Genomic DNA, 21228 nt, shown 5'->3' on the forward strand with positions numbered 1-21228 from the left:
AACTTGCATTACTCACCAAGAAATACAGTTCATGGGTGACCATTCTCCAATGCTCCGTGGTTATCATGTGGGGGAGTACCACTTCATCTGGGAGCTCCTTAATGATGGTTCTCCTATTCACTTCAGTGCCACCCATGGCACCTTTTCAGTTATCAATCTACGAATCTCTTCCTATAATCTGGTTAGATTCACTACATTTGTCACTTCACAACAGCCCTTGTGACAGTGACCACTTTCCAGTGATCCTGTCACTCCGTAGCCGCATCCAGACAGAGTGACTGCTATGTTGTAGACTTCACAGAGCCAATTGGCCTTTGGATACTCTGCTGTCAAATTGTATTGATGATGAGGCTGTGTCAGGTGTCTCAAAAACAATTATCCACGCCACTGGAACTGCTATTCCCATTTCCACAGGACGCCCACCGACAAACCTGGAAACAGTTCGAACGACATCCTTTGCAGACCAACCTTTTAAGCGACTTCATGTTAAGGCTCACTATTTAGTCAAACACAATAAGAGGAAGTGTTCAGATCGCTATGTTTCCTCTCTGAGGATGTATGCCTCTTCTTCATGGGTATGGGTCAAGCTCTGTGGTTTTATGGCCTGCCAGCATTCAACAGTTGTTCCGGGTATTGTCCAATTGGGTGGTCTTGGTACCGATTGATCAGTTCTTGTCGAATGTCTTGCAACCCACTTTGCGGCAGCTTTGGCATCCTCTTCCTATCCAACTATTTTTCTGCTGCAGAAGTGACAAATTGAAGACATTCCCTCATGTTTCACCCACCACCAAGCTGAATCCTAATGAAACCATCACTCACTGGGAACTATCTAGGGTTCTTATCTCAAATCAGGAACAACCCTATGCCCTGAGTCAATTCTCCATCACATGATTCAAGACCAGTATGTTCCCCAAAGGTTACATCTCGTCAGGTTCTTCAAGCGTCTTTGACCCCAAGTTGCCTTCCACTTGCAATGGCTGGTCAAGAACCTGACATCTCTCAACACTTATAGGCCGATTAGCCTGACAAATATACTCTGTAAGCTGCTTGATAGCATGGTTGCCCGTAGATTATGCTGGGTTCTACGTATTAGGGCCTTTTGTCCCCGATCACCTATCAGTTTGGTTTCCGGGTGGGCTGATCCACTACCACAACCGACCACCTGCTTAGCTTGGAAACAGCAATCTGACAGGCTTTTTCTAAATTTCAGTATATGACACCACTTGGCTTCATCACATTTTACTCAGCCTCCATGACTGGAACTTTAAAGGCCCCCTACAGATTTTTTTTATTTGTCAGTTTTCATCCCACCAGTTTTTCTGGGTTAGAGTCAGCACTTCTCTGAACTCCCCATGGGTCTGAGAGAGTAGCATCACACAGGGCTCTGTGCTGAGTGTCATTCTCTTCCTCATTTCAGTTAATGGGTCAGTGACCTCTGTTGGGCTGCTGGTCTTCCCTGCTGCTGAATGCCAGCTCCAAGGTGATATCCAGCAGGCCTTTGTGTGGGCTCTTTCCCTTGGTTTCCAGTTCTTGCCTACAAAAATGTGGGTCATGGGTTTCTCCCATCCTACGTCAGTCCACCCTGACCCAGAACTCTGCTTAGATACCCAGCATCTGCACATTGTAGCACAGTCCCCAGCTCTGTTAATTGGGCCTCCTTTTTGATAAAAAGCCGATCTGGCTGCCCCATATTCATCACCTGAAGATTAACTGCATTCTGAAGCTTAATGCTCTCTGCTTCCTTGGCCACACGTGTTGGTGTGCAGATCATGCTACCCATTTCCATATTTACCAGGCACTGGTTCCATCCCAACTGGACTATGGTTGCCAGATTTATGACTCGGCAGCTCCATCAGCTCTGAAAGTGATAGACCCAGTCCACTATCATGGCATGTGTCTTTCGGACTAGTCCCATAGACAATCTCCTTGCTAAAGTGGGGATCTTGCCCCCTTCAGATTCAATGGTACCAGCTCTTGTTCTACGCAATCGCCATTTGACGATTTCCTGATCATCCCACATGTACCATTCTCTTCACATATGAGGGGTGTCATCCTGCTGTTATCCTGCTTCAGGTAGGACTACAGATTGGAATACTCCTCACTTTCCATTGATCAGATCATCTCCTCCCCTCTGTAGATTGTGCTCCCTGTGTTTTCTTATGCACTCTCCCTTGGATGGTGCCCAGGTCACGGATGAGGACCAGTCTTTCATTCTCTACCAAGGTCCTGACACCATTGTTCCTCCATAACCTTTCAGCGTCTGTTATATGCAGTCCTTCAAGAGTTCCAGGATGCTACCGTCTTTTACACAGAAGGGTTTAAAATTGTGACTCATACACAATATGCTTTTACATCTCCTGCCAGTATGAAATGCCATTCGCTCCCAGAAACACATCTTGTGTTTACACCAGAGCTGATAGCCATTGGTAGAGTCCTCAGTTTTATTAAATGGACCCTGTTTGACCATTTTCTAATATGTACTGATTCAATGAGCAGTCTTGAGACTATTGACTAACATTGTTATTGTCACACTTTGGTCTCCACTATTCATGATGTTCGTCGTGCTGCCTGCTCAATTTTGTTCCTCTGGGTCCCATATCATACGGGGTGCTGATAACCTCACACCGTAAGTGCCTCCCTCCCCCCCCCCCCCACACACACACACACACACACACCATGTGGGTGTCCCAGGGAGTGAACTGGTGGCTAGATGAGCACTTACTTACTCCCTGTTCACTTTGCCAATCCCAGGTGCAGATTTGCGGGTGCACATGAGATCTCTGCCCTGTCTAATAAACTCTGCACAATCAAGGAGACTACTGCAGCACGGTGCTCTTCCTTCCTCTACTCTCAGAAGAATGTAATTCCATCTTCTGGTAGAGTATGGGACTACAGCTGCTCAATGTTCAATAAAGACAATACCAGTCGCCGTTGTATAGGGGTCCAATAAAAATTAAGTTGGTTGCTTGACCATTTTAAAATTTTTTATTTTTTATTTGATTAGCCTGTAATTGAGAAGTTCAAAGCAGGTTTTTTGTAATGTACCTTTCACCTTTACTGAGTGGCGGCCATTTTTGTTTGTAAGTGGGCGACGATGTATCAGTTTAGAGACGTTAGCAAAAATATGAATATCTCTGCACTGGGTTAAGTTACAACATTGCAATTGTCATGATTGTTTTTAGAAAAGTGTCCTCTACATCATTGTCTATTACACAAAATACCCTAAATTCAAAAATAACCAGTCAAAATTACCTCCAAAGTTTGGTATCCAAATTTTCAAAAATCCACTTTTTAGGCCCAAAAATAGCAAACAAGGAGTTATTTATGAGAGTCTATTTTTTCTTATAGTTAGATATCATAAAGTAGTAGCCTCATATAGAGTAAGAACACATACAGATTTTTCCTTAATTTTTTATGCATTTTTGAAATTTAAAAATTTTGATTTTTGTAAAGTTTGGGGTTAGTTATCTCAGCTGGGGCTGAATATAAAAATATGATTTTTGCACAGTTTGTACACCTATGTGATAGCAACGTACTGTAAAAATTTCAACATTGATATCTGACTGTGAACAAAGATATGAATTTTTGCAAATTAGGAGATAATTCATATTACTCTACAACTGACCTTATGGCTGTTGCCTATTCATGTGTGATATTGGCAGGATATAATCAATTATTATTGAAGTAAGGTACTGAATTATATACAAAAAGTGGATACAACACTGAAATTAACATTTATGTTATTTTGACATACTTGAAATAAATATTTTCAATTAACATCCTTAGAGTGCGACTGTTCCTTAACGTGGTGGTGAGTTAAGAACACTTATTTCTTCAGAGATCTCCAGTGATATAGAATAAGACCTCCCAGTTGCTGTGGTAAGTTCAAGCACTGAAAGTAACATTTTTCACTGGTATCCAAACTTTGGCACTAGTAGATTTCTTGAATGAGGTTCTTGGGCCAGCAGGATGGTGAAATGCACAAAAATATAATTGTTTCCCAAACTTATTCTTTCAACCTCTGCAAGCCACCACTTTCCATCATACACACATGCCACTATGTCATTCAACATTAAAGACAGAGATGTAGTTTTACTGATACAGTGATCCTCATGTTACATAGCATTGAACTAAGTTTTCTGCAATGCCAAGGAATTTGTGGAAATGCCTTGTTCCTTTTATTGCTACACAGTTTTCAAATCTGGTTTGAAGTTTTGTTTTCATATGCAGAACCACTTTTTTCTTGACGAGGAATTAGGTAATGCCCTTAATATTAGCCTTGCAAAAGACATACATGTCCTGTACTGTGAGAATTTGGTCTATGGTTGGTCTTTGTAGGCAGGCTTTTCTTACTTTACATTTTGTTGTACCTCCTACTCCATCACATGCATTTTTACCATGGCAAGATGCAAAAAAGTGCCATTTAGCCTCCAACCCAAAGTCTGCTTTGTCATTGCACAGATTTGAAGAATTATTTTTGTTCTTATACTGACTACCACTTCCACCTGCAAAGTGTGGTGTCACCGCCAGACACCACACTTGCTAGGTGGTAGCTTTAAATCGGCCGCGGTCCATTTAGTACATGTCGGACCCGCGTGTCGCCACTGTGTGATCGCAGACCGAGCGCCACCACGAGGCAGGTCTCGAGATACGGACTAGCACTCGCCCCAGTTGTACGACGACTTTGCTAGCGACTACACTGACGAAGCCTTTCTCTCATTTGCCGAGAGACAGTTAGAATAGCCTTCAGCTAAGTCAATGGCTACGACCTAGCAAGGTGCCATTAACCATTTTAAGATAGAGTCTCACTTGTATCATCAAGGAATGCTGTATTTAAATGAAGGATTAAAAGTTAAGTATTATAGCAGCTACATACTTTTCTTGCTACCATTCATTACGTATCCTGTTTCAGACCTCTATCTAGCCTACGTGAGATTACGCGTGCCTTTCGGCTACTTCAGTGTGGCTTAGCTGTCTTGTTACGCCACAAAACAAAGTATATCAGCTTCTCAACCTTGGGAAAATTTTCTTTTATGTAATTTATTACATACTTTTGAAACATATGTACAGCCAAAGTGTTGTGCTCCAAGTAGTCGCTTAGAATACAAATTGAAGAACTTCAAACTTCATGTTTCTCATTTTTAAAGTAGAGAATAAATCGATGCACTGTTGCCTGGTCATTGACGGAGTGGTACCCTTGATCCTGAATCACAAATGTAAAATTTTCTGCAAAATCAGCTAGCACTATGCATTCAGTTTCATTAAGTTGTGCTTTTTTGTCCTTCAAAAACTTACTTTGGTGGTGACTGTTGAGTTTTTGTAAGTTATCAATTAAAGATTCCAAGTACTCATCCTGAGATTTAGCTACTGTTATCGTTTCTGACCTGTCAGTTGTGACCCACTGTGTGAAGGTAATAACTGTCTGGCATTTCCTCATCATATTCGTGATACAATTCAATAACAGTTTCCTTACCAGAGCATTTATTACACAAACTCATCATGCAGTCATAACTGTTAGTGTCACAGACCATTAAATCTAGTAACTCTTTGTAGGTAAGATCACTGAGTTTTGCGCCCACAATCATCAGTTTGACATTTTAATGATATAAACAAACACATATGGAGTGTGACCCTGAGGATCCAGCCAAAATACACCACTTACGGTGGAGGTCACAAAATTTTGACCTTCCAGTTTTGCATTCAGGATGAGAATTTTTGTAAGCTTCATAAAGTTCATTTAAATTTGACAGCACTAGTCACTTCTGCTTTGTTACTTTAACTCCATTTATAACAACTCTTTTGCTATCTTTGCAGCCCGAGCACATTCTACTGTTTTCATCATATTCAAAAAACTGCTGGATCATTTTAGTTGTTTCTTCACTTAACCTATTCTTTTCTTATTTCCTAAAACTGGAAGAATGCCTTGCTCTTTCACTAATTTTCGGGTTTAACCAAACGATAAGAAACATTGAATTCGTGAACTATTTTTTCTCTTGACCATGAGTCAGGGAGCAAACTTAAAATTTTAACTTCTTCCCCTTTAGATGTCACTGAACATTTAATTTTTAATTTCTCTATTAAGCTCAAATATTGTCAGATGATGCTGGCGGTAGATTTTCTTCTTCTTTAGAAATAATGTTGGTATCTGTATTATTAAAGCATGATTCCAAGTCTTTTCTAATTTTGTCTGAAATTTGTTGTACCTTATTTTCAATAGCTGCTTTTCTTTTTCTGCTACTTAATTTTATTATTTTCGAAGCAGGAAATATGTCTAACTTAGAACGAGCAACATCCAATATGCTAACAGCTTCCCCATTAGGAATATAAATGTGATTAACAAGGTTACGTACTTCTAGTTTTGGATTCACAACAAATATTTTTGAGTAACAATTTGGGCACAGGGAATTTCCAGGAATCACATTATGTTTCACTTGGGAAGCTGTTTTACTCTGACATAACAAGGACAAATGTTCAAGTTTTATTTCCCTCAAACCTTTAGTAATAGTCTTTTTATGAACTTTAAGTGGATCACAGCACTGTCTTCCAAAAATGTGGTTGTACTTCAGAATATATTTCTTCTCACACTGATGTTGCAGAAGAACGTACTTGAAATTTAAACAAAGTTTGTCTAAACTTCATCAAAGTCATTGACATTTTTCAAGTTTTTTGAAACTGAACCATAAACTGTTTTGTGACACACCTCATTTGCTATCTGTCCAACAGAGCACTGTTCATCCATGTTATTGCATTCCACTTAATCTCTCAAAATTAATTACAAATTACACACAAAACAAAGTACATAACACATTCTACGCTCTTGATGAAGTATGTACATCCACTCTAACAGAGGTTTTAGAACAGACTGACTTCTACAATGCCACACCCACCAATAATGTACTTTTTTTACTGACAATAAACCTAAATGTAAATGGGCATTTTTATTGCCATATAACAAAAGTGAAAGTTCCTGTTGTTATTGCATTATTAAAAATAAATAAATTAAATGAATCTTGGGTGATAGTGTTAACTAGATATATGTCACAATTAAATTTTATTACAATGAAACACTAAACCATTTAAATAGGCAATAGCCATAAGGTCAGTTGTAGAGTAATGTGAATTATCTCCTAATTTTCAAAAATTCGTATTTGTTCAGTCAGATATCAACGTTGAAATTTTTACAGTACCTTGCTATCACATAGGTGTACAAACTGTGCAAAAATCATATTTTTATATTCAGTCCCAGCTGAGATAACTAACCTCAAACTTTACAAAAAATGAAAATTTTCAAATTTGAAAAATTTCCAAAAAATTAAGGAAACATTTGTAAGTGTTCTTGCTGTATACAAGGCTAGTAGTGTATGATATCTAAAAGAATTGACTCTCATAAATCATTCCTTGTTTGTTATTTTTGGGCCTAAAAAGTGGATTTTTGAAAATTTGGATACCAAACCTTGGAGGTCATTTTGACTGGTTATTTTTGAATTTAGGGTATTTTGTGTACTAGACAATGTTGTAGAGGACACTTTTCTAAAAACAATCATGTCAATTGCAATGTTGTAACTTAACCCAGTGCAGAGGTATTCATATTTTTGCTAACGTCTCTAAACTGATACATCGTCGCCCACTTACAAACAAAAATTGCCGCCATTCAGTAAAGGTGAAAGGTAATTTTTTTTTAAAAAACTGTTTTGAACTTCTCTATGGGGTAAACACATATAAAAAATTAAAATATTTAAAAATGGTCAAGCAACCACCACTGGACCACTTCATACGGATTGACCCATAGGTTTATTTCCAAGCAACCAGTTTCAATGTTAGTCTACGTCATCTTCAGGCAAAAACTGCTCCAAACCATTAACCTTCGTGATACAAATATAGCAGTGCCTTTAACTGGTCTCATAATAGCTATTACGGTCATCTGTGCTCGTTGGGCAACAGTCAGTATGGTAGTAACTTTTGACTTTTACTATAGACAGTGCAAAAGATATCCATTATGTTTTTAGACTTCTCAGTTTTACTGTTATGAATCCCCAAACTAGATCAGAAACCATTCTCGGTGGATGTCTCCATGTCTGGGTGCTCTTCTCTTGGATCGAGAGCTGATGTTCTCATTGTAAGAAAAAAAAGTAAAATCAACCAACCAACCATCTCAGAGAACCTAGTCGTCATTGAAACCTTAAATCCTAATCATCCAGTGTGGCGATTCTTCAGGAAAACTGGGAGTTCTCAGGGAGTTACATTTTACCTGGAAAATCAAGAAAACCCCAGGAGATTCAGAGTTTTCCACCGAGCAGTGTAATTTAATTTTATTAAGCTTCATCAACCACAAATTTTAAAATACCAATATTTCAAAGCGTACTATTTGTATGAATTTGGCCCCAATCATGGAACAACTCCGATTTTTGTCGGTATTCCAAACAAACATCAAAGGGCTTTGTAGTCAGTAGATAAGGTGACCACACATTGCCACAAACATAGTTTTGTTTCTCGTTTCAAAACTCGAGGCAGGCTGGTTGTTGTGTCTACTTCCCGGTACGATTCTTCAAATAATCGTCTCAGGAATAGTGGGATTCTTGACTTTAAGGAACTTTACCATCAAGAAATACATTTATGGATGTATTTGCGTATTATTTTATACCTTATTTAAAATTTACTAATTTCAAAATATGTGTAGTCTTATAGCCCACCAACTTGTTTTGTGTATTCCTTTTTGTTTTGCAGTGACAAAGTATAATTAATTCACGCTCAGAACTGCAAATGCACCAGCCGCAATCCCTGCATCATATATGTTTACATCTGCTGCATGCAACTTAAACTGAAAGTTGTCTTGAATGTGTATGCATCATATTGTAAATATTGGCCAGTGTTGGCACCTGTGAGTGGTCAAAAGGAACAGAGACTTGCGGTGTAAACAAGTTTATTGTTAAATAATGGATTACTTGAAGTTAATATGCTCAGTGATTAAATTTTATTATCTCATTAAATTGTTACAAGAAAGGTGAAATAAAATTATTGTTTTCAGTGTAACATTTATTATGTGTTCATCAGGTGTTTTCACAGCCAAATTTAGCAAATATGCATGTTGAACATATGATCTGAAGTCAACATAAAAATGCACTACACATCTCGTGTAAACTAAAATAGATAAAGCAGGTTACTGTACATAAACACCAAACTAGCTAGATCCGCGTTCATGCTGATTTGAACTAACCTTACTTTTTTCCTTATAAATGTTTAAAGTTTGTTATCCCGTAGTATGTTCTCTGCTTGTGGTTAACTGTTTTTGCAAAAGTTTGTTCAAACTTTTGATATTAATACATCTTTATATGGTTCCATGTTAATGAAAGAGAGGCAGACAGGTTTCAAGGTTGTTATGGTTCTGCGGCTGTGCATACATTGAGCTTGAAATATGTTTTCAAAGTATATTTTCGGTTGCTGCTTGTAGACACCGTTTTGAAATACAGTAACAAATATCCATAGCAATGACGGTAGCCCACGCAGGATACGGTGGCCGATGTGCAGTGACCAATTTTCTTCCAAAGCGCAGGGCGAATTCATTCGTTTGTCTGGAAGGGCAGGCTGACAGTGTCTGAAACCTTTTGGCTGGTCGGCGATGGCAGAATCAGGGCGCACACCTTGCAATCTTTCTCAAAACGATTTTACAGGAACTGTTCAGTAAAAAAAAATTGTTCCCACTTTTTTTACACCTTCATATATCAGGTTCATGTTGGCGTCCCATTATTTTGTGAATGATCATAATTATTGCGATGTTTACGTGGAAGTAAGACACTGCGCAAAATTCAAAAAGGTTTGTAATGGAAAATAGAGGTCGCTATGATTTTGCATATTACATATGATATTGCAGTGTGTGAAATTTAGCCAACGTACTGAATTTTTCTTTAGACTTGGCTTGAGGTCTCTATCTGTTATCAAGCTCGGGAAAATTTATCTGACGTAGCAGACTCATTTGCGATCACGCCGCGCCAGTGATATAAAGCCAGAGTGAAATATTCAAAACATTCCTCATATTTCGTAAACGGTTTGAAATATCGAAATGAGGTTTTGGTAAATATAGCACGCAAAGAAGAAAGTTTTTTTTGTGACATGGTTATTATGCAAAACCTCATTATCTATCGTGTTATTCAATCAACTACAGACATTTGCAATGAAAGAATGAGATTTTTTAAGGGTGAAACGAAAAATGCTATGGGTTTTGGAACAACATAAGTGAAGACATTAGATGTTTATTTTGTACCAAAAATATGTTTCTTCATAAGCTACTCATCTTCATTTCCATAGTTACTCACTTAATAAACCAGTTTGTCAGAATTCTTTTGCAACTGCATTTGCAGACGTTAGGGAAATGAGACTGTGTAAACTCCACTGTGTTTTGGTAAAAAGAAGCAAATTTTAACTTGGCAGCCACTCGTGCTTCTCTGAAAGTTACAAATGGTTAATGTTGTTGTTGTAGTCTTCAGTCCTGAGACTGGTTGGATGCAGCTCTCCATGCTACTCTATCCTGTGCAAGCTTCTTCATCTCCCAGTACCTACTGCAACCTATGTCCTTCTGAATCTGCTTGGTGTATTCATCTCTTGGTCTCCCTCTACGATTTTTACCCTCCATGCTGCCCTCCAATACTAAATTGGTGGTCCCTTGATGCCTCAGAACATGTCCTACCAATCGATCCCTTCTTCTAGTCAAGTTGTGCCACAAACTTCTCTTCTCCCCAATCCTGTTCAACACCTCCTCATTAGTTACGTGATCTACCCATCTAATCTTCAGCATTCTTCTGTAGCACCACATTTCGAAAGCTTCTATTCTCTTCTTGTCTAAACTATTTATCGTCCATGTTTCACTGCCATACATGGCTACACTCCATACAAATACTTTCAGAAACGACTTCCTAACACTTAAATCAATACTCGATGTTAACAAATTTCTCTTCTTCAGAAACGCTTTCCTTCCCATTGCCAGTCTACATTTTATATCCTCTCTACTTCGACCATCATCAGTTATTTTGCTCCCCAAAGAGAAAACTCCTTTACTACTTTTAGTGTCTCATTTCCTAATCTAATACCCTCAACATCACCTGACTTAATTCAACTACATTCCATTATCCTCATTTTGCTTTTGTTGATGTTCATCTTATATCCTCCTTTCAAGACACTGTCCATTCCGTTCAACTGCTCTTCAAAGTCCTTTGCTGTCTCTGACAGAATTACAATGTCATCGGCGAACCTCAAAGTTTTTATTTCTTCTCCATGGATTTTAATACCTACTCCGAATTTTTCTTTTGTTTCCTTTACTGCTTGCTCAATATACAGATTGAATAACATCGGGGAGAGGCTACAACCCTGGCACTCCCTTCCCAACCACTGCTTCCCTTTCATGCCCCTCAACTCTTATAACTGCCATTTGGTTTCTATACAAATTGTAAATAGCCTTTCGCTCCCTATATTTTACCCCTGCCACCTTCAGAATTTGAAAGAGAGTATTCCAGTCAACATTGTCAAAAGCTTTCTCTAAGTCTACAAATGCTAGAAACGTAGGTTTGCCTTTCCTTAATCTAGTTTCTAAGATAAGCCGTAGGGTCAGTATTGCCTCACATGTTCCAATATTTCTATGGAATCCAAACTGATCTTCCCCAAGGTCGGCTTCTACTAGTTTTTCCACTCGTCTGTAAAGAATTCGCGTTAGTATTTTGCAGCCGTGACTTATTAAACTGATAGTTCGGTAAATGGTTAATAAGCAAGGCGAAAATAAATCGCTGCATTTTTGGCGAAATTTTTTTGCGACTAACCAAAACAGAAGTGACAATAGATATTTTTGAATGGCCACCATGCAGGTGTGGGCGTGGAGGATTCTCACTTAATATTTACAGAAGATGTGAGTGTAGGCTTCAGTTTATAACGGCACTTCCCCTCCAGCCCGCGGCATTTCCTCAACAGCGCATGCCCGTAACCCCCACCACTACCGCTCACCCCACACGTTCCTTGTCATCTGCTTATCTAACTGCCACGGCATTATGCAAGCCCTATATGAATCGAAGGAAACAAATTTTCAGGGGGCTTATACGTGTCACCGGCTGCACGGCACTAATGCGTGTTTGTATATCGCATTGTGTCTGGTGTACAGTTGATCCATGTTGTTTTTTTACTTGTTTTAGCAAGTTTATCTAAAAAAAATTGAGTGATCAATGCAGAAGATTCTCGAGTTATTACATATTGCTCTACCATTCACCAGTCACATTCATAAGCAACCCAGAACATAATGGCTCTTGAAGATTTATGCAGAATCATACCAACTGAATAAAAATTTGATAATAAGCGTATATAATGTTTTCTTCATTTAGTTACCATTAAACAAACCTTCAGGACTTCCACCAATGCTCCCCTAGTTTTAGATACTATTTGGAATTCAAAGGCAGTGGATGACATCCAAGTGAAGTTACAAAAAATCAGAGCCGTCTTCCATATTCAGCTGCTGTAGCAAGTTATTACTGCTAGTTCTTCTCTAGTACGTTTTTGCCCACCACCAACAACAAGGCCTTTTACTTTGTTTGCGTGAACTTTCTTAGGTTATTAATTGTTCAGCGCCAAGTATCATTACAGTTTCCTCATCAATAGACATAAAAGTAGCAGACAATACAAAAACTACACAACAAACATCATTAGAGACTTTGTGAAGACACAGCAAGAAATCATTGCCACCAGTGTGGAAAGAATTCAGAAACAAAGATGGAAACACTTCATGAAATGCCACAGGGAAACATGTTTCAAGAACTAATATGTTTCCAGGCACTTTTTAGCCACACGAAGGGGAATAAACGTATACAACGTGCTAAAGTGCATATCAACTGGAGTGTTTTTTCAGCCAAAAATGTCAGCTGCTACTCTGTCACCTAGTACTTCAGAACCACACACTTCAGTTTTCCATCTTCAGAATTTAAAGTGTCTCTCTTACCTTTAATAGCAAATCGTCCCTGTAGACTTGCGAAATTTGTATTAAAAGATGATGTAATGATGGTAGAAATTTTCTGGTGTGTTGGAACAGTTATGACATAAGTCATTTCAGAAAGCTGAAAAAGTTGTTGCTGTAATCTCAAGAATGTAACAAGATGCAGCTCAAGTGAAATACTATAGGATATGTTCTTAAGTTTAGAATTGCACCTTACTTTAATCAACAGTTGCTTGGGCTGCTGATGAAAGCCAGTTATATTATCCTTGGTCTTGACGAATCGCTGAATAAAATTGTGGGATGCACACAAGTTGATGTGAATACAAGATTAAGGCTGAAGGTAAAAAAAGAGATAACAAGATACCATATTCCCTACTTTCTTGGTTGTTCCAGAGCTACTGGACTTTTATCTTGTTTCACTAATGTGGCAAAAGACATACCAAAGGGGAAGACTCTCCAGATTTCAATGGCTGGACCAAATGTAAATTAGCTGTTTCTAAAAGAAGATGAAGCACTTTCAGCAGAGTAGAAACTACTAGATATTCATAGCTGTGGGCTTCACTACACGCTCAATGCTTTCAAATATGCAACCAGGGCAACACATTGGGACATTGCATTATTTTTGAGATTCTTGTATAATTTATTCAAGAATATCCCAATCAGGAGAGCATTGTGTACTCAGCGTTCAGGCCTCACTGTTTTGGGAAAAAAAGAAATTTTGTATCAGATGACTGGAGAATTCCTCTGTTGCTCAAAGATCAATCTTTATAACACCAAACGTGGAGAAGTATCTCAAGGGTGTGAAGATGGATAAGAATGAACCAAAGAGTGAAAGCTTCATGTTGCTGAATATTAATGAGCCATTTCTGTGTGCTAAATTTGGTTTTTTCAAGTCGTTAGCCTGCGACATTGAGCCTTTCCAAACATAGTTCCAGATAGATGCTCTGTTAACTCCATTTATCCACACAGTTTTGATACTTACAGTAAAAACAGTATTAGGACCTTTTATGAAGCCAGATATATTAAATAAAAAGCACATCAATCAAGTTAGCTGCTGCCAAGGAAGGAAAAAAATCTGTTACCTTAAAAAAATTAGGCTTTGGTACCCATAAAGAATTAAAGAAAACCAATTCGGATGTAAAAACTGTTGATATTCTTAAGTGTCAACATGAACATAAGACGAGTCTTCAAACATTTCTCATGAAACTTAATAACAGGTCACCCTTAAACTACCCGTTGACATTTGCCATTACATTTCTTGACCCACGTTTGATTGTGTAAAACATCAGTTTGGCAAAATCACGTTTTGATAAGCTGCTTTGTATTCTCTCAGAAAGAAATCACCTAAGAGGATCTGCAGCAGATAATGTAATGCGTGAATTCAAGGATCTGACTTCTCTACCACATATTATCAATTCTTTTAAAGAATACAGGTGTTCTTAAAAAAGGTTGATCATTTCAGGTTGGCTATTCCTAGTGACAAATATCAAAATTTGATGGCTGTCATGAAATTAGTTTGCAGTCTTTTCCCATGGAAATGCTAACGTTGAAAGGAACTCTTGGAAAACATGGGGGAGTAATCAGTTGTTATGCGTAGGCAAACATACGATGCTGTGTCCAATAGAAAAGGCATTGGCGAACTGGATATTCCAAAATCCCTTAGTCACTGCGCAAGGAATGCGCGCATGCACACACACACACACACACACACACACACACACACACACACACAATGTAGAATATCGTAATCATCTCAAAGGACAACATCTTGCAGAAGAACAGAGCATTTTAGAAAAACGGAAAAAAAGTACTTGGAAATGAAAGGGTTGGAAACAAAGTGTTTGAAAATAAGAACAAACAAAGGCTTTAAAAATTTGGTAATTGCATTGTGACATTGTATTTGTTTCATAAATAGTGAAATTATCTGGAAAAACTCAAAATTTTGTTCCTCTACCAAATTTCTAGATAGACATTTTGTGGGTTTCGAGTTGGGACTTGAATCTTTCAAGAAAGCCTTGGGACCAGCATAAATGATACATTTCAATTATAAGTACTGTCTAAGTACACATTATTTGTTATTGAACATACTATTTAGTTTTTATCGAACTGTATAAGCCTGCTTAATTTTATATAGATTTTTATCAATTTAATAGTTTTGGTTTTGTTGTGAGTGGCCTTTTATCAGCAATTTTTAACCACATAATTGTAAACCACCTATAATAGTATTGTTTTTCCCTAAACTGTAGGTATCGCAACACTTCAAACACTTTTTTAATGCTGTTAAGTTCCATTCCCTTGTAGCCAATAACCATTGCTTATTAATTTCTGTAGTGGTCATTTATTAGAAAGAAATGAATATATTCACCTGGAAATTTGTAATATGAGGGCATTTCGAAAAGTAAAGATACAATAGCTCGCAGTCCTTAAATAGAAAATTTATCTAGAAAACGTCAGTTACATCTTATTAACTGGATTATTTGTTATTTTTCGACATAATCACCCCCGTTATCCAAACATTTGTTAAGTCGGTGCACAAGCTTTAGTATTCCACAGTCGTAGAAGGTTGCCGCCTGTTGTCAGAACCACATTTCAACTTCATCTTTGATCTCTTCATCGTTGTTGAATGATGTGACTTCAGGTAACGGAAGACATGGAAGTCGGTGGGCGCAAGGTCTGGGCTGTATGGCGGATGGTCCAATATGTCCCATTTGAATTGTTTGAGTAGTGCTTTGGTTACAAGCACTGTGTGAGGCCAAGCATTGTCATGAAGGAAGCGGACTCCACTTGTCAGCATTCCCCTGCGTTTGTTTTTAACTGCCCTTCGAAGACGTTTCAAGGTCTGGCAATATGCAGCAGCATTAATTGTCGTTCCAGGAGGCATAAATTCCAACAGAAGAATGCCTTGTATGTCCCAAAAAACAGAAGCCATGATTTTCTTTGCTGAAATCGAATGGCACCATTGCATTGATTGCTGCTTGGATTCGGGTGTATGGTGATAAACCCACGTCTCGTCACCTGTCACAATGTGATCAAGGAACTCATCACCTGCTTCAGCATAGCGTGTGAGGAAGTCGAGTGCAAAGCCCATCCTTTTCTTTTTGTGTTCTTTCGTTAACAGTTTTGGAACCCAGCACGCACACAATTTCCTGTACCCTAACTTGACAGTCACAACGTCATAGAGAGTTGTCACTGACACTTCCGGTATGATCTGAAGCAATTCTTTGAATGTGAGACTTCTATTTGCACGAATTGGTTCCTCTGTTCTCTGAGGAAGGGCATCAGAGGTCACAGATGGCCGACCTGTTCTTTGTTCGTCACGAACATTGGTCCTACCTTCAGAGAAATGACGATGCCATTTCGTTACATTTTGTCGATTCATAATGTCCCCATAAACAGAAACAATTTCTTTGTGAATATCCGCTGGTCACTGACCTTTTTCACGAAGAAAACATATGACAGTGCGCACTTCGCATTTGGCGGGATTCTGAATCGGCGCAGCCATTTTAAACACGACCTACTCCGACCAGAAGCAACGTTCAACTGCCGAACGACAGCAAGGAGAAAGCTAACGGTTCAAGGTTAACACCAGTGTTGCCAACTTGCTCGCCAAAACTCTTCTGTTCCTCTGGCGTACAGTGTATCTTTACTTTCCGAAATACCCTCGTACTTGCCTGGAATTCTCACAGCTGTTTCCCCCTCCCCAAGTTTGAGTAGCCACTGTTTCCCTCCTTTTTGTTTAATAATAATGTTTTGCCTGTACAAAGAATTTAATAACTGGAAGTCATTTTCATGTTCTATAATGACTATTACATTTTTCATGTATCATGTTCCATTACAATTAAATTAACATTAAAACAGACATCATACTGTTAGGGGATATCACTTTAACTAGAACTAGCATTAACTAAAAATATTCTGCACTATTATTGACACACCATTATTTTTTAGTTGCAGAGATGACTGCAAGGATACGTTCATTGCAGAGACACATGGAGCAGTTTCCTCGTGACAAAAAGAATAAAGTTGTGCTCAAAGAGATGATAGACAGGAGGAAGAAACGGTTAAAGTTTTTGCGAGCCAAGGATTACAAGCGGTTTGAATGGTTGCTAGAAAAGCTCCAGCTTGAATACAGGCCACCTCCAGAGTGAGTAATTTTTTGTATATTGAGTCTAAATATTTCTTTATACATTGAAGAGCGAAAGAAACTGGTACACCTGCGTAATATTGTGTAGGGCCCTCATGAGCACGCAGAAGTGCCGCAACACAATTTGGCATGGACTTGACTAATGTCTGAAGTAGTGCTGACGCTATGAATCCTACAGAGCTGTCCATAAAACTGTAGGAGTACAAGGGGGTTGAGATCTCTTCCGAAAACAGGCAAACATCACAAGGCATCCCAGATATGATCAATAATGTTCATGTCTGGGGAGTTTGGTGGCTGGCGGAAGTGTTTAAACTCAGAAGAGTGTTCCTGGACCCACTCTTTAGCAATTCTGGATGTGTGGAGTGTTGTACTGTCCTGCTGGAATTGTCCAAGTCCTTTGGAATGCACACTGGACATGAATAGATGCAGGTGATCAGACAGTATGCTCAAGTATGTGTCACCTGTCAGAGTCATATCTAGATGTATCAGGGATCTCATATCACTCCAACTGAACATGCCCCACACCATTACAGAGCCTCCACCAGCTTGAAAAGTCCCTTGTTGACATGCAGGGTCCATGGATTCATGAAGTTGTCTCTATACCCGTACATGTCTGTGTTCATTCGCTCAATACAATTTGAAATGAGACACGTCTGACCAGGCAACATGTTTCCAGTTATCAACAGTCCAATGTCAGTGTTGATGGGCCCAGGCGAGGTGTAAAGCTTTGTGTCGTGCAGTCATAAAGGGTACACAAGTGGCCCTTTGGCTCCGAAAGTCCATATCAGTTTGTTTCGTTGAATGGTTCACACACTGACACTTTCTGATGGCCCAGCATTGAAATCTGCAGCAATTTGTGGAAGGGTTGCATTTCTGTCATGTTAAATGATTCTCTTTATTCGTCGTTGGTCCCATTCTTGCAGGATCTTTCTGTGGCTACAGCGATGTCGGATATTTGATGTTGTACCAGATTCCTGATATTCACAGTACACTCGTGAAATGGTTGTATGGAAAAATCCTCACTTCATCGCTACCTCAGAGACCGTGTGCCACCGCTCATGCGCCGACTAACACCACATTCAAACTGATTTAATTCGATAACCTGCCATTGTAGCAGCTGTAAGCGAGCTAACAACTGCGCCAGACACTTGATGTCTTATATAGGCTTTGTCAACTGCAGTGCCGTATTATGCCTATTTACATATCTCTGTATTTGAATACGCATACATATATGAGTTTCTTTGGCACTTCAGCATAGAAGCCTGGCATATTTGCAGAACTACCTGTTTAAAACTACCACTTCATTTGTACAAGTAAATTGTTTAATCAACAACTTGTTTCAACATTATAAATCTTATAGGGAATGATACATACTGTGTTTGCTGCTGTGACGTGTGATACTATATACACTGTTGGCAAAACAATTATCAAATATTTAATTACCATTCAACATACAAACAATGATCATTGTTATCCCTCGTCATCAAAACAGGTAGGGTGTGTGATGTGTCCCTCCTTTCTAATCTTCCCAACATCTCTCTCTCTCTCTCTCTCTCTCTCTCTCTCTCTATGATCCTTGTGAAAGAAACTAGTAATAATTCAGAAAGCTAGGAATAGTATTTTTCCCCCCTTTCAAATGTGCCCCTTGGCAGCACTGAGTTTTTACAACCTGGAGGTAGGTATTAGTCAGGTATTGTTTCATCCTCATTTTATAGTTATCCAAATTGAAGTTTCATTTTGAGATAGTGTTAATATAATTCAGACACCCAGTGTTTTGTATCTATACGTGTTACAGATTAAAGCCCCCACTTTTCTGTTTCTATGTGAAGGCTAATCTCAGAAACTACTGTAGAGATTTTGATACGGTTTTCACTAACAGATAGCCTGATTCACGAGGACACACACACACACACACACACACACACACACACACATTCTTTCCTCCAATACTAAATTAGTGATCCCTTGGTATCTCAGAATGTGTCCTATCAATTGATCCTTTCTTTTAGTCAAGTTATGCCACGAATTTATTCTGTCCCCACTTCTGTTCAGTACCTTCTCAGTAGGTATGAGATCTACCCATCTAATCTTCAGCATTTTTCAGTGGCACGACATTTCACAAGCCTCTATTCTATCTTACTGTCTAAACTCTTTGTCATCCATTTTTCATTTCCGTACATGGCTATATTACAGACAGATACCTTCAGAAAAGATTACCTAACATCTAAATCTATATTCAATGTTGGCAAATTTCTAGTCTTCAGAAATGCTTTTCATACCATTGGCAGGCTACATTTTATATCCTCTTTATTTTGCGCATCAGTTATTCTGATGTCCAAACAGTAAAACTCGTCTATCAATATTAGTGTCTCCGATCCTAATCTAATTCCCTCAGTATCTCCTGATTTACTTCGACTTCATTCCATTACCCTTGTTTTGCTTTTGTTGATGTTTATCTTGTATCCTCTTTTCAAAATTCCGCCCATTCTATTCAACTGTTCTTCCAAGTCATTTGCTGTCTCTTGACAGAATTACAGTTTCATCAGTATACCTCAAAGTTCTTATTTCTTCTTCCTAAACTTTAATTCCTACTCCACATTTTTGTTTTCTTTTACTGGTTGCTCAATGCACAAAATGAATGACATTGGGGTTAGGCCACAACCCTGTGTCAATCCCTTCTCAAGCAGTACTTCACCTTTGCATCCTTCAACTCTTACAAATGCTGTCTGGTTTCTGTACAAATTTTAAACAGCTTGTTGCCCCTTATATTTTGTGCCTGCTACCTCCAGAATTTCAAAGAGAGTATTCCAGTTCTAGCAGCCAGTATTTGGTGGGAAAAGCAGGAAACAGCTGCTCCAACTCCAGAGAACAGTGAAGTCTGACCAGAATATATACATAATTTATTTATTCATCTGTATGTGAAGACTAATCTCAGGAGCAGCTGTAAGGATTTTGATATGGTTGTCACTGATATGATGATTCACAATGAATGTTGGAGTGTGTAATCTGTTATCACTATACCAGAAAAGTCATCTAGCCATAGGTATTTAGTGCTACCTGTGTGAAACCAGCTTGAGTCATTAGTCATTTTATAATTTTAAAGTAATTAATGTCAATCAGCAGTGACAACTTTCTACCCCAGTTTGGTTAAAATTATCAAAGTCAAACATCTAAGTTATATTTAGAGTGCAACTTTTGGTCTGCCATTGAGATTTGAATATTGTTTATATCAACGAAGACCAAATGTATATCAATAAAATTTTTAGAAAATACGTGTTATTGTGGAAGTCAGTGAGAAAAGAATCCTTACGGTATATTTGTGCTCCATTTAAGTAATGGTCATTTCACCTTACAGCTTCTTCTATCGAGTAACACGTAAGGATTCATTACGTAAGCTGACAGCACAACACTGCACCCACATACGGAGGCAACGCCTGTACGAGCTGCGCCGGAGTTTTGAGGAGCAAAAGCCCATATTCCTACAAGAAAAAGCAGAAAAGTTGTCCTGGATTCGACAACAAGAACTGGAATGTGGTGTGGAGCCTTCTGTATCAGAAGAAGATATTCTGAAGGTTCAGCAGCAACTGAAGGAGCTTGAGGCAGCTAGAGCAGTGAAAGCTGCCCAACAACAAAAAACAGACAAAGCCACATAAGGCACCCTGCTGTTGGTTGTCTGTAAACATGTTACATGTACTCCAGATGATGTTTGCATGGTTTGTGTGTACACAACAAAAAATAAAATACAATTCATCAACCAAAGACTGCGTTTTATTGGCAAGACACTTAGAAAATGTAACAGACCTACTAAGGAGACTGCCTACAATACACTTGTCCGTCCTCTTTTAGAATACTGCTGCGTGTGGGATCCTTACGAGATAGGACTGATGGAGTACATCCAAAAAGTTCAAAGAAGGGCAGCGCGTTTTGTATTATTGCGAATCGTGGCAGAGTGTGTCACAGATATCATACAGGATTTGGGCTGGAAGTCATTAAAAGAAAGGCATTTTTCGTTGCATTTTCTCGAAATTCCAATCACCAACTTTCTCCTCTGAACGCGAAAATATTTTGTCGACACCGGCCTACATAGGGAGGAATGATCACCACGATAAAATAAGGGAAATCG

At 38.7% G+C, this 21228-nt stretch overlaps 1 protein-coding gene across 1 annotated transcript in view; it reads left to right on the plus strand.

Annotated features, from left to right (window-relative positions):
• Positions 1-20864, plus strand: part of LOC126418721 (28S ribosomal protein S15, mitochondrial) — a 43199-nt gene extending 22335 nt beyond the window's left edge. The window contains exons 3-4 of the mRNA XM_050085625.1: positions 16910-17105; positions 20461-20864. Coding sequence (XP_049941582.1) covers positions 16910-17105; positions 20461-20758 — 494 coding nt within the window. The 3' untranslated portion in view covers positions 20759-20864. The remainder of the gene's footprint in view (positions 1-16909; positions 17106-20460) is intronic.
• The last annotated feature ends 364 nt before the right edge of the window (positions 20865-21228 follow it).

The sequence above is a fragment of the Schistocerca serialis genome, chromosome 9 (assembly GCF_023864345.2).
Source record: "Schistocerca serialis cubense isolate TAMUIC-IGC-003099 chromosome 9, iqSchSeri2.2, whole genome shotgun sequence".
NCBI lineage: Eukaryota > Metazoa > Arthropoda > Insecta > Orthoptera > Acrididae > Schistocerca > Schistocerca serialis.